The sequence below is a fragment of the Megalops cyprinoides genome, chromosome 19 (assembly GCF_013368585.1).
Source record: "Megalops cyprinoides isolate fMegCyp1 chromosome 19, fMegCyp1.pri, whole genome shotgun sequence".
Taxonomy (NCBI): domain Eukaryota; kingdom Metazoa; phylum Chordata; class Actinopteri; order Elopiformes; family Megalopidae; genus Megalops; species Megalops cyprinoides.
In genome coordinates, this window is record NC_050601.1 from 7613940 (window position 1) to 7629200 (window position 15261).

The window sequence follows — 15261 nt, forward strand, 5'->3', positions numbered from 1 at the left end:
GTGGGACAACAGGAGAGGCATCTGTTAGCCCTCCTACTTCTCTCTCTTTCTCTCATACTCTCGCAGACACACACACACACACACTTACTTTCACTTTCAGAGTCTCTTTCTTTCCCCAACTCAGATTCAAATTGGCGTGACAAGAGTGCTTGGATGTTGCCGGGGCTTTTAAAAGAGAGCAATATGTAAATAGCACACAATGGTACATTAGGCTCATCAGCCATAAACAGAACAACTTCCATTTGCTACCAGGAAACTTTATGTCTTCCACTCTCTCTCTCTCTCTCTCTCTCTCTCTTCCTCTCTCTCTCTCTCTCTCTCTCTCTCCCTCACTCTGTGTCAAACCCCCAGCAGCCAGGAAGAGAAAGGCAGTGATGGAGAGAAAGAAAGAGAGACAAAGAGAAAGAGGGAGAGAGGGAGAGGCACTGCATAGAGAGATTCAGAAAGAGAGGCAGCAGCTCACTGGTCACAGGTCCTTCAGAATGTCTGCAAAAATGCTTGTGTCACCTTGCCGTGCCAACAGAGGCTCCCTTGAATGTGAATTTAAGAGAGAAAAGCAAGGCAGAGATTGAAAAATGGACTGTCCTTTACTGATGTGCTGATTCCAGTATGTAACTGGCTTTGGCAAAACCGCCTGTCAGTCAAGCCAGTGAAGCACCTTTGATAGAGTAGAGCTGAGAGAAAGAACAAGAGATAGAGAGCGACTGTGTGTGTGTGTGTGTGTGTGTGTGTGTATGAGAGAGAGTTTGTGTGGGGTGGTGGTTTCAAATGAATCAGCCAAGAGGTAGAACATGTATGGACTGTTATCTCTCCATCTAAAATTTAAATTAAAAATTGAAAAAAAATGACTTTTAATAGCATAGCAGAATTGCTTCGACAATGGAAACACATTTAAGTGAAGGGTGTATAAAAAAACACATTACACCACACAATTAGACCTTCCATCTAAACTACAGCAAATCCTGCATTTGGTGGTGGCAGAGCAGGTGAGTTAGCAGTTAGCACCTCATTTTTAAATCCACACATTGAGCAGAGGAAGAAAAAAAAAAGCCAGACAAAAACAAATCCACACAGTCAAAAAAAAAGGACCTGGCCAAATTAGAAACAGACAACATCCACGGCCCCTTCCTGCTTCTTCTCCCCCAATCCCTTTCTGAATCCCTCAACAGAGGAGTGCCACAAGTACACACTGCAGCTGAAGGTTGCAAAGCTCACAGCACACAGTGTCTGCTCTTTCCAGCTGTAGCCGATAGACAAGACATTTGGCAGCTCCTCTCCTCCTCCTCCTCCTCCTCTCTCTCTCTCTCTCTCTACCTCTCTCTCTCTGTCATTGAGCGAGAGAAAAGTTCAAATTCAAATGGGCTTTGCTGGCATGGCAGTAAAACAAGGCCTGCCAAAGCGCTATATATTTTTTAATAACAGCAGCAGCTCTAAAATATTAGCTCCCCTAAAAAAACCTGCTAAACATATTAATGCCTAAAAAAAATCCCTCTAATCGTTCTAATCACTGCCTTTAAGATTCAAAAATCATATGGTTTGACAGAAGTGCTCAGGTGAGGTGGAGGCTCTGTTAAAAGCCACTTCTTGTCTGTCTATTGCCCTTATCCCTCACCTCTCTCTCCCTGGCAGCGGGCCCTCCTCCTCCCTCCATTCCGCTGCTACAGTACTACTCTCCATCTTCTCTCACAGTCTGCGCTGAAATTCTAATTAAAATAAAATCAATTTCCCCACGACTCTAAAAATACCTGCTACACACGCGGCACACATGCACATGTGCAGAGGCACACACTCGTGCGCATAAACACACATGCGCACGCATGTACATGCATGCGTGCGCTAACACACACACACACACACACTCACACACACACACACACAAACACGTGTAAACACACACTCACATGCACACACACATGCATGCACATACATACTTGCGTGCAAGCACACACACACACACACACACACACAAACACACAAAAAGCCCTGCAACACACATTAACATATCATAGATAAGCAGTATTAAAAACATTACTCTGCTTACTGAACTCTGCACTTCACAAACACTGCCAAGATACAATATGTAAGCAGTGATAAGCACAACATCTTGCCATTTAATTTTACTGTACTTAACAGCAAAAGCACAACGGGCATGTGATTTAAGAGCCCGGCAGTAACTCATCCTTCCACTCCACTGCAGAGGAGAGCAGACTGCTCACAAGTCTGTGTGCAGGTGCTGTGCCCTTCTGTAACAGAGAGAGAGAGAAAGCGAGAGAGAGCTGTGCAATCTGGGAGAGCCCTGTCTGTGTGCATCTGTGTGGGGCCCAGGGAGCTGACACAGAGCAAGCGACGAGTGGGAACAGAGGCACAGGGGTATGGCCGTGTGTAATGCAACACGAGGCCAGCATCCGCTGAAGGTGAGGAACCGGGGTGGGGGGGGGGGGGGGGTGCTGTTTGTACATGAGATATGGAGGTTACTGTGTGGTGTGGATTTCACTCCATCCTTTTTAACAGAGAACTAAAAATTCTTCTTAATGGGGTGGGGTTGGGGGGGGGGTATGTGAAACACAGGTTACTGTGTGGATTTCACTCCATCCTGTTTAATAACTACCATAATTAACCGTGCTTTGGACATACTCCTGCCTACGCTGCCAGTCAAACTACCTGAATGGGAACAGCAGCCAGAGAAAAGAGGTGGGGAGAGATGGAAATCAGATTTAGAGGTGATAGGAGCCTGAGAGAATGAGAGTGATGGGGAGGTAATCTGGGTATTTTCTGCCACCTTTAACCCTTGCAGTAATTAACTTCCCAGGCACCAGGAGTTAATTAAAGTCGTTAGCGCCTGAGTGAATTCACGAACGTGTGCGTGAGATTACAAAAACACAGGCATACAGTCACACACTGTAACACTCAAGTGAGCTGTATTGGATTTCCTCCTTTCTTGGGAAAAAAAAACACTGGGTCATTTTAAAAGTTGAGATCAGGTTTCACAGCACACACGTAAACATACACACACTCACACACTCATGCATGTAAACATGTGCACATGAATGCACACACACACACACACACACCTGCATGTACACAGGTGCACATGAATGCATACACACATATACACATAAACACACACACACACACACACACACACACCTGAATGTGGCCCCCAGTTACAGAGCTGACCCCATACAGAAGAGCAGTAGTCAGATCTATATTATTTTTATGGTCAGTTGGCCAGTGTGTGGGCTGCATCAGCAGGAAAACAGGGAGGTAAAGAAACGACGGAGGAAGAGTCAAGTGTGACAGACAACCAGAGCAACAAAGGTCACGACCCTGTCAGGACATATCAACCGTCCCTCTCTCCTCTTCTCCTGCCTCAGCCACTCCTCTTTCCTCCACAGTACCACCCTCTCCGAACCCCACTCCCGCTCTCCTCAATCTTTCACCCCTGTGTGTCAGCTGTCCCTCTCTCCCTCCATCCCTCTGCCAACACATCACTTTCTCCCTCTCTCTCTCTCTCTCCCTCCCTCTTTCTCTCTCTCTCTCTCTGTCCTCACTGCTCCGTTCACCCTCTCTCCCCCTCTATCCGTATCCTCATCCCCCTCTCCATTTCTCCATCACCCTCCCTGCAATGTTAATTCAGATTGGCTGGATTGGGAAGACAGCACTGTTTCAATAATGCCAAAAGCACTTAAGGGAACATAATCAATCAATCTCTCTCTCTCTCCCTCGCTCTCATTTTTTTTTCTCCCGCTCGCATACACATAGACTCTCTCCCTCACTTTGCCCCCCCCCCTCTCCTGCCCTCACACTTTTATCACTGTAATACCTATGCCACTTCTTCACTGCCACTCTCCGTTGGCGTCTCTCACCTCTCCTCTGCCTCTCTGTCCGTGTGTTACCTGTTCTCTTTACCGATGCAGTCCCAGGCCTTTCTCACCAAGCTACCTCAGCGTCTCTCACCCCAAAACAATGATTTTGAAATCTCGCTGCCCTCCTCCCTCCCTCCGCCCCAGACTCCCTTGCTGGCGCAAACCCCTCCATCTCTTCCTCCCCGGCCCCCTCTTCCTGTGCATGATCCGCGCGCTTCTCGACGGGCATCAGATGTGCTGTCAGGTCGGAGGAGAGAGGTAGAGAGAGACTGATAGAGAGAGAAAGAGAGAGGGAGTCATAGAGAGAGAGAGAGAGAGCGAGAGAGATAGAGAGAGGGAGGGAGGGAGGGAGAGAGACAGGGTGAAAGAGAGAGAGAGAGAGAGAGAGAAAATTCTAATTCAAAGAGACAGGCTGCGTTTCCGTGGCAACGTGGTTTCCATCGAAACAGTCTTGCTAAAGATGCCATTAGTGTGAACAAAAATATCCACTCACCCACTGACGCACTGTGTGCAGACGCACACACACGAGCACAGACACACACACACACACACACGCACACACACACACACAATGCAAAATACACCTGAGGTCAATTACAGTTGTTTTGCTTTCAGGCCAATTATGTCTGCGTCCCATTCCGCACAGTGAGCAGGAGGCACAGGTAGGCCTGACGGTGACGGATGACCACGGCCGCATCCACGCTCTCGCGGCCTTTATTTATTGCTTTTCAAAATGGAAGCGGAATCATTTCGAAATCATTGTTATTGAGCAACAACTGTATTCGAGGCCCACAGTGTCCTTCTGTCGTGATCGTTAATTGTGATTGGCCGGGGGGGTCTCTGCTATGCGGAAACATTGGCGGAGACCCTCTTAGGAGGGAAAAGAATGTACTGGGTCCATATTAGAGTGTGTCACATCTCTGATGTTGAGGGGGGGGAGGGATGAGGTGAAGATCGGAGAGTTGGTGATGGTGGGGCACTGTCCGCATTAAAGATAGCGATTGTATTATGTCATTGTCTATTGTATTATGTCACTGTAATTTCTATTGCATTTTATTCCATACCTTTCCTTTCTGTGAGCTGCATTTCCATATTGCATCGTTTTAAAAGCTCTCACGAAGTGGCGGCGTTTCACCCCAATGAAGTCTGTTAAGCCTGTTTGACTTTGACTTACAAACGGCAAAATCACTCACTGACATAGAGGTCACCTATAGACACTCGTATATGGACAATGCTATCGCTGTAACGCACACACACATGCACACACACACGCACATGCACACACACACATACACACGCACATAAATATGACATACACAGCCTGAGATGGAACACATGTGTGATGCACTGATCCTTCACTGATTTCACTGATAACACAAATGCAGGTGTGATCTATGTATATATCTATATACATATCTATGTATATATCTATATATATATCTATATATATCTATGTCTATGTATATATGTGTGCGTGTGCGTGTGTGTGTGCACGCAAGTGAATGAGTGCGTGTGTGCACTACTTTCATAGCATTGTCTGTATATGCATGCACGTCTGGGGGCTTTAGGAACCAGTAGGTTGTGGGATCAAATACTGTACAGCTCTTGTGCCCTTCAGCATGGCAGCTCACACATAGGAGAGTAAGTAAAAACGTACGCTGTGAGTGTCACCCTGGACAAGGGTGTCTGCTGATATGCGTGAGGGCACTTGGTACGTCTTGTAGTGCCAGCGGAGCCAGCTGAATCTGAGTGCAGCGTATGAAATTTAATCTGCAATGCTTCAGTTGGGATATGAACAGAAACAGGCCTGCCTCCCGTGTCAGGCCCAAGAACTTAAGTAGACAAGCACTTAGTACCTGACTCACTGATTCACTGACGCTCAACATTCTATCCCAGACAGAAAGAGTGGGCGCGTATGTCTGTGTGTGTGTGTGTGCCTCTGTGTGTATATGTGGTGGTGGGGGGCAGGGGGGGTGCTCTATGAGGAGAGAGTTAAAGGGTTTTGGCTATTTACAGACAGAGGGCGGGGAAAGGTTCTGTTTGTGCTAATTGCGGAGAGCAGGGGAGGGGCATCATTTATATTCATCACAGACGCTCGCTTTGTTTCAAGTGAAAATGGAAGGGGAGGGTGGGGTTTAGAGGAGAGAGCTTGCTGTGTAGGTGAGCATTTGCTATTTTTCAACCAGGGGGATGTTTCTGCTGTAAAAAAAATGCTATGGCAACACAGCAGAATGCAGCCTAAGCATTCAATACCCTGCTAATCGCTGATTACCATCCTAGTACTGTACCCATTAATTTTATGGCAGAATTAAAAAAAAAAACGCAAGCGCTAAATGTAAGGCCCTTACAGTGCTGGCATTGTACTTTTTTGATTGGCACAGTATTTCGCCCTGCGCCTTGGGCTGTGGTGATTTGGGTTATTTAAAACTGAAAGTTCATTTGACACTGCTTTTTGAGTGTGTGTGTGTGTGTGTGTGAGGGAGAGGGAGAGGGAGAGTGTGTGTGTGTTGTGAGCATGTCTATGTGTGTCAGTTTGAACAGAGCCAACTTGGCACATGACTCACTCATAATTGACTGAACACCTCTTGTGGTTTTCAGCCTCTCACCCCCCCGACCCCCAGCCCCCCAACTGACACAAAGCCTGTGATCTCTAATCTACACTGCCCCCCCTGCGCTCCACACTTTACCACATCAGAGAGAGGGAGAAAGGCAGGACAGGGGGAGAGGGGGAGCGAGGGACGCAACAGGAACAGAGGCTGAGGAGGCCGAGAGAGAGAGAGAGAGAGAGAGAGAGAGAGAGAGAGAGAGATAGGTGGGGGGGGGGGGGGGGGGGGATGCTCACAGATGGCTGGGGAGGAGAGATACGGAGAGGAAGAAGGAGAGATGGAGCTGTTGCGTCGAAGAGAAGAAGATGCGAAGGTCAGGAGAGCGACAGGGAAGGAAGAAACGAGGGCAGGAGGGAGGGTGGAAGAAGCTGGAGACAGAGCGTGGGGCGATAAGGATGAGTGGATGGGTAACTAAGAAAGAAGGGGGTTAGCAGAAGGATTAGAGTGTGAGAGGGAGAAGGAGAGAGGGAGGGGGGTACGATACAGAATATACCTACACAGAAAGTGGAACACTACTGCGATAGCCTTGAGAAGGAAGAAACACCAGAGGTTCGTTCAACGTTCAACACCCCGCGGAGTCAAACCGAAGGCTTTGAAGAGGCCCCACACCGGCTCTCTCAGCATTACTTGGATAAGGGTAATGGATCTGCCACTGACTGGCATCCGGTCCGGGGGGCGTACCTGGACATCTGTCTGCCTCACAGCATGGGGAATGGAAATCTCTCTAACAACATAAGCCATGGGAATGCCATCTTTACTGCCAACCTGAGGATGGAGGAGGGCAGAAGGGAAAACCAGACGCGGCGGAGACGGGCGGAGGAGGGGGAAAAAAAAGTTTAGAATGAGTTTAAACATGTACACGTTCAAAATGGGCAGAGGAAAAAAGTGACTGTGGGGGGGGGAAATAGGACACATATATTTAGGGCTCTCTCTCTTTCACTCTCCCTCTCAAAAGGGGAACACACCAGCTGAACTGTCACTTTTCTAAACCAGGACAGAAAGAGAGGGGGTACTGAGAGAGTGAGAGAGAGGGAGAGAGAGAGCAAGAGAGAGAGAGAGAGAGGGAGAGAGAAAGAGAGAGAGAGAGCAAGCTTTGGTCAGAGCAATGTTCTATTTTAATTCCCTTATCTTTAGGGAATTATCCTAATTGCAAAAATGTTTTTAAAAATGAATGGCATGGCGCATGATTCCATGGTGCGGAACAGCGTATCATGAGGGCGGACTACAGGACCTTGTTGAATTGCGTTTATAATGAGGTATTGTATGTAATATAATTTAGTGCGTTTAGTGGACAGCGTGATCCAACTCATCGGATTAAGTCCGGAGCTCCCTGGCAACCATCGGTCCCGGTGATAATCAGGCCCCCAGACATTTGGTTCCAGGAAAAAAAATGTGTGCCCCCTTTTAAAATTAGCACCGAGCACAACAGGCCCCTGCAAATTGCCAATGTACCGTAATTAAGTCCTTCAGTACCTTCCCTCCAGTCGTCCCAACAACAATTAGTTCCAGACACCATTCACACCCAATTATCATTCATGCTCGACACATTTAATCCCAACAATGATTCCTCCGCAACAATGATTCATTACCCGGAAACTGGTCCCGGAACATATTAGTCACCTTGGTCACACCTTGGCGTGTTGAATCATTCCGGACCTCTCCGGCATGGCGCTACGCCGCTACGCTGCACAGAAGGGGCCGCGCGCTATCCGGCATGACAAGCGGGGCAAGGAGCTGATCGTCTTTTTTAAAAAGTCACACCAATTAGACTTCAAATGCCATCCCGAAACTCGGCCGCTCGCTGCGCTTTTGCTAAACCCTGCCTGCAGAATAACAGAGCATAGCCCAAACCACAAGGGGCGAGGTAGGCCATTTGTTCCGTACAAACACAACATATAAACACAACTCACAGTACCAGTCTTTTGGACACACTTTTCTCTCTTTTTCTTTACCATTTTCCACATTTTAGAATTATAGTAAAGACATCGAAACTACAAAACAATACAAATGGAATGATGCAGTGATGAAAAAGGTGTTATAAACATGTTATATTTTACATTCTTCAAAATAGCCAAAAAATTTATTAATTCTTTTTTGGAAAGAAATTCATACATAAGCATCCACTTGATGATTTATATTTGTCTAAGAAAAAAAAATCAAGCATGTAAGCATAAGTCTTTAAATCAAAATGCCTTTGAACGCGTGTTTTCCATTATTTTAATCAGGTATGTCCGAACTTTTGACCGGTTCCTGTACAGCACAAGCACACAAACTATGATCACTGAACATGAAGATAGTTGGAAAGTCGGAAGCAGGCACGCACACACACTCACGCAAGCACACACGATCATCTGGTCGGAAGCAGGCGCACTCTCGCGCAATCAAGCGCTATTATCTAGTTGGAAGAGCACACATACACTCACGCAAATGCACGTTATCATCTACTAGGAAGTGAGCGCACACTTCCTAGTAGATGATACACAATCAAGCACTATTATCTAGCTGGAGGCGCATATGCACATATTCATGCTTGTCACATATGTGCTGACATATGCATACAGGTATGACATCACACATGTATGATACCTATTGATAAAGGCACACAGATAAAGGTGTTATCAAACACAGACATAGGTACAAACCCAGACAAACACAAATGCATATTCCTTAGTCTTGCCACCAACGTTCACTTCACATATCTTCCTATCATTATCATTCAATCAACAAAACATTCTTCTCTCCCCATCCATCGCTCTAACAACCCTTACATCTCTCCTCTAATCAATCTCCCACTGTTCCGATTATATCTCTCCTCCCTCTCCTCCCTCTGCCCGGATCCCTCCATCATTCCCAGCACCACTTTTTCCCTCTCTCCACTGTCGATTCAAAATATTTTTCAAGGTTCAAAGTAAACGGAGGCCTGCTCTCTCTGTCTTACTCTCACTGTCCCACCCACCCTGTCTTTACTTATAATCTCTGTCCCTTCCTTTCTCATCCACATTGATGCATGTTGTCAATGTGCACCATACTTTCTCTGATCCCCATCTAGCTTTCTCACACACATGCACCTGCTTACTCTCCCAACTTGCAACCCTTTACTTTTTTTCTTCTCTGTTTTTATGTGTTTTATGTAAACCAACATATGTGTGTAAGGAGTTGCCATGCCAACTGCATCAGCAACATTCTGGCCTTGTGTATCAGGAAGGGAGAGAAAGTGAGCGAGCTTGTAATGGTCAAGTGAAAGACAGGGCAAAATACTTTCTTTTCATCACCCTTTCCCTCTGTTCTTCTCTCTGCCTGTCCCTCCTGTGTACCAGGCCTCTGTCTCGGCTTCTCTGGGCCATCCTGTCCAGCCTTCCTCTCTTTCTTTTCTCATTTCATCCCTCCGCCGGCCCTGTTTGGCCGAGTCTAAACACGTGAGGTCAAAAATGACACAACCGGCACATGTCGAGGAAGCCTGTCTTCCTCTTTCACACCCACATGTTTTTTTTTCCCTCTTTCTGTCTCATTCTCATTTTCTTGTCATTTCTATGAGTTTCTCTTGCTTAGTCAATGCCTCCAGTCCATCCACCCTTTTGCCACCATTGACTTTCACACATTTCTGTGATCAAACTGCAACAAAGCACTCACTCCTTCTATTTTCTTTTCTCTAACTGCTCTGCTCTTTCTCTCTGGTGTTATGCCTACTGACGGACTGAAATTTAATTGTGTGTGTGTGGGCCTGTGTGTGTGCTTTATGACTAAAACTGTAATATACAATTGGAGGAACACCACTTGGCTTTCAATGTAAATTTTCTGCAGCAACAAATGTCAGCTTTTTTGGCACTTGTGCAGGCCACCAGCTCAATGAATTATGAATTTCACCACACGCTCATTTTCATTTTTTAATAAGCATGAAGATCCTGCTAATAAAACGTCCTCATTCTACAACACGTGCACATTAAACTAATGCCTTTTTGCACATACAGGCGGGCGGAGAGGCAGGAGCTATAACATAAATATTTATACATATAATATATCATAAACATATGGCTGATCCATGTGGGTCTCTTGACAGTGAAGGAGGACCGGATGTTGGACATGACAGTGAGGAGTGGAGTTAATTCAATTAATTTATTCCAAACCGTTAACTGCCTCGGTCAAATTGGAGGAAATGTGCTCCGCTAATGACGGGCCCGGTCAGATGTATGACGGGGGACTCATTTCCGTCTCCAGGACCTGCCGACGGGCAATTAAACCCCAAGTGCCACAGAGGCAGGATATCTTGCGGTACAGAAATGAACCAGGGACCATGTCTGATTCCGTTTTTTTCTCCCAACATTCCAGATGCCATTACATGCCCCGTACATTATTTATTTGCTTAGTGCAAACCCTCCTCAGGGATGACTTTACAGGACAGCTCTGTTTGTTTTTTTTTCTCATGCATTCCGCAACCCATTTAAACACCTGGATCCGTGGGTAAGGTAAGGACTTAGACGATGTACTCTCTGCGGGGCGAAGCGGTGGCTTCTCGTCTGGGATTTGAACCCACCTCCCTCCCACAATGTCTAGACCAGCACGGTCTTCCCACTCTGTGTCTATTACAGGCCCTTGAGGAGTAACTCTGTTCTTCCCCCATTAAGACTCATTCTCAAAAAATGTTTGAAAATCCCTAACCCCGAACCCTAACCCTCCCACAATATCTAGACCAGCATGGTTTTCCCACTCAGTGTCTATTACAGGCCCTTCTACAAGTAACTCTGTTCTTTCTCCACTAACATTCATTGCCAAAAAACTGTCTGAAAATCCCTCAGATGGACTGGTACACATCCTACTTGCGATGGCTGTACTTGGGATGGGTAAAGCCAGTACTTGGGACAGAGTCCATGTGACTCTCTTGGTGACGCAGAGGTGGTGAAAAAATCTAGATAATGGCACTAAGATGAAAAATAGCACAAAAACTGTATCATATTGTACCTTCCAGCTCCTCTTCTATGTTGCTCTGTGGCATCTCACTCAGTACTCCTCTCCTCCCTCAGTCTCCAGTCTATCTCACTCTTGTTCCTTATCTCCTTACTACTTGCTGGCTTCAGCTGATACTGTCTCCAACATTCTCGCACGCTTTTCCATCCCTCTCCACACCCAACAGCTTTCACTCTATCTCTATCACAGTGTGCTTCCAAAGCTCAACAACCTATCTCAGCCTCCTCAAAGCACCTCTATCTCGCCGTAACAGACAGGGTTTAAAGGCACTGGTTGTTCCACGGTTGTTCCATGAGAAAATAAAAACCCAGCTAACGCGTATGGTTAGACGTACAGTTCCAGGTCACCAGTACCCAACCTTAAAAGGACCATTGTCTTGCTGTATATCTGGTGCTTCCAGCTAAACACTTCTTCTGGGTTCATTTTAAAACATTTGCTGACTTTGGACAGTTTCATTTGAAGTTCTAAATGAGCCTGCATGTTAGGAGACAGCGGTAAACACCTGCTCTTTTTCTCTGGCAACAGCACCAAGTGTCTTTTAAAAGACATAAAAGTCACACCATGTCATTTTCATGGCCCAGGTCATAGTCCTCAAAGCCTACAGTACCAATCAAAAGTGTGGACACACCTGATAATGACAAACAAGCACTCAAAGACATTTTGATCAAAAGCCTTATGCTTAAACAGTTGAAATTTGTTTCTTAGACAAACATAAATAGTGAAGTTGATGCCTATGTGTGAATTTCTTTCCAAAAAAAGGGTAATTTAAAAAATATTTTTGGCTACTTTGAAGAATCAAAAATATAAGATAGGTTTGATTTGTTTAACACTCTTTTGGTCTCTACATCATTCCATTTGTTTTATTTCATAGTTTTGATGTCTTTACTATTATTATAAAACGTGGAAAATAGTGAAAATACAGAAAAACCCTTCTATGAGTAGGCGTGTCCAAACTTTTGACTGGTACTGTAGCTCTTCAGCCTAATCCTCATCTTAGGAACGGTGATGCAGCGAACACCCAGAAACGTTAGAACCCAGCCCGTACCTTGGCAGCCATGATCATGGATGAGCCCCCCCGGATTCCCAGGATGGGGATGTGCGTCTGCGCGGAGATGAAGTCCAGGATCTGGGCGATGGCCTCCTGGTCAGTGTCATCCCCGAACACCACGCCCTGCAGCCAGGACTTGGTCATCAGGTCGCAGATGCGGGTGATGATGCTCTTGGGGTCGGTCTCATTCATGGTAACCAGCTCCACGTTGGGCGGGAGCGGCATGTACAGGAAGTCCTCCTTCTCCCGGCCCTCTGCCAGTGCCACCTCGCTAGAGTTGCCCACCAGCACCACGGCGATGCTCAGGCCCTGCGCGATCTTTGGGGGAGGTGGCGGAGGGGGCGCCACGGGGGCGTAGTGTGGCGGCATGATCCCAGCCCCACCCCTCTCCCCTCCCCCTGCCCCGCCCCCTCCGCCCTTGTCCCTCCGGGATTCGCAGACGGGGACGAGGAGGAGGCAGATGCAGAAGAGGGAGAGGGCGGAGAGGGCGGTCCGCCGCCGGGGGGCGGAGATTTCGGGAAGGGGAGGCGTGGGAGGGATCCGCCAGTCCAGGGGAGAAGTGGAGGAGTGGTGGTGGCAGACGAGCATGATGGAGGAGTGTAAATGCAATCCCTAAAATGGAGAGAGCGAGAGAGCGAGAGAGAGAGAGAGAGAGAGAGGTCTTAATGAAATACATACTGACTGACTGACTGACTGAACTGAACTGAACACTCCAGTGTCGTCATAAGATATCAGTGTCAGGTTTATGAAATCAGGGCAATGCAGAGCAAGAGAGAGGGAGAGGGAGACAAAGAAAGGGTTAATTCAAGACATAAACTAAAAGATGGAGGTTATATGATATTAATAAACAAACTCACATAGGAAGGGTATGTACACTCGCACGTAGATCAATATTTTATGAAAGGTGAGTTAAGGCGAGATAAAGGTCTTTATTATGTATGACATAAACTCTCCCCACGGAAGGGTGGATAACTTTGACAGAGACGGAGAGAACGCATGGGAGAGACAGAGATCAAAAGGCAGAGAGGAATTTTGCACTTTGAATTCTGATTGGCCGGCCGACTGATGAAACGAGCAATGCAGTGACTGATTGGTACGCAAAGGGACTGGTTTGACTGATTGGCATGCTGATTGGCTGAGTGAGGGACACACAGCTTGACGGACACACCGTTTGCCCTTCCCTCCTCATCCCCTTGTCCCTCTTACCTCTCCCACTCGTATCTCTTTCTCTCCCTCCCTCTCACTCTCTCTTTGAATGACCAGAGATCTTCTGCTATTATTTATAGCCCTTTTCATTAACAGTGATGCAGGAGAGAGGGAAGAAAAGAAGAAAGAGAAGTGAGAGGGGGAGGGAGGAGAGGGAGGAGAGGGAGTGGAGAGAGACAGAGAAAGAGAGAGAGAGAGAGAGAGAGAGAGAGAGAAAGAGAGAAACTGCTTGTACAGTTTCTCGTAGCCTGGTAACAAAATTCTGTGATACGGCTAGTGTGTTCATGAATGTAAGGGTGTGAGTGTGTTTGCAGTACGTGTATGTGTGTGCCTGTGTGCACATGTGCTGTGCCTGAGGGAGTAAAGGATACACAGACAGACACAGGAAAAGAAGAGAGAGGGGGAAGAGGTAGAGTAATCCAACACTATGGGATGGGGGGGTGGGGGTGAAAGGGAGGCACACACAGATGACAAAAGGCCTTCTTTAAGAGATCTAATTGCTAGAAGTTTGTCAGCGCTAATTACAGGTCCCTGTGTTAATTGTCAACTGCATGCTCTTCTTAAGGAAGGCTTGAGAGAGGGAGTGAGTATGGGACAGAGAGAAAAGGAGAAAAGAGAATTGAGGAATACACATCGGGGTTAAAGGGGGCAGATGTGGAGATGGAGGGGCACAATACATTTCATTGCATTATTGGGATTTAGCAGACGCTCTTATCCACATGAATTTGCATAGGTTACAATTTTTACGTTATCCATTTATACAGCTGAATATTTACTGAGGCAATTCTAGGTTAAGCACCTTGCCCAAGGGCACAGCAGCATTGCCCCAGTAGGGAATTGAACCGGCAACCTTTCGGTTACGACACCTGCTCCTTGCCACTATGCTACACTGCTGCCTTATGCTACACCAAGAGACAGACCGAGGGAGATTTAGTAGTAAGAGAGATGGAGAGGAAGGACAGACACTGGAAAAAGTGTTGATGAACGGCAAGGGAAGAGATAAAGAGGCTGGAGGAGGGTAGAAGAAGAGGAATGACACAGAGGAATAGCAACACAAGGATGATGAAGAAGAAAGAGGGATGGGAAATGGGGAGGCACAGGAATAAAGAGAGAAAGAGAGAGAGGGAGAGAGAGAGAGAGAGAGATGCTCCATTTGAATCTCCACTCCTCTAGCAGCACTCAGTTTCCATGGCAACAATTAAAATAGGCCTCTCCATACACTGGTGATGGACACAGCGATACACACAGTTATGTTTTACACACCGATACACCCTGGCAACCCATATACACTAATACACACGGACACATTATACACACGGATACACACTATAACCATGGACACATTAGGTACATTTTACACACTGATACATTTCATGCACAAAGTAACACAGACACATTGGATGCACTACATATACAAACACAAACATGCACACACACACACACACACACACACGCACATACACATCTCACACTTCTTTGCACATGAGCAGAGAATCCATTTAATTGTTTTGACAACGATAGTAAAACTATTAATGGTCACTATAATTATGATGATAATGCAGTGATTAATTGT

At 46.5% G+C, this 15261-nt stretch overlaps 1 protein-coding gene across 1 annotated transcript in view; it reads right to left on the reverse strand.

Annotated features, from left to right (window-relative positions):
• Nucleotides 1-15261, reverse strand: part of LOC118794769 (glutamate receptor ionotropic, NMDA 2B-like) — a 59416-nt gene that overhangs the window by 30185 nt on the left and 13970 nt on the right. Inside the window, exon 2 of the mRNA XM_036553035.1 lies at nucleotides 12480-13094. Coding sequence (XP_036408928.1) covers nucleotides 12480-13070 — 591 coding nt within the window. The 5' untranslated portion in view covers nucleotides 13071-13094. The remainder of the gene's footprint in view (nucleotides 1-12479; nucleotides 13095-15261) is intronic.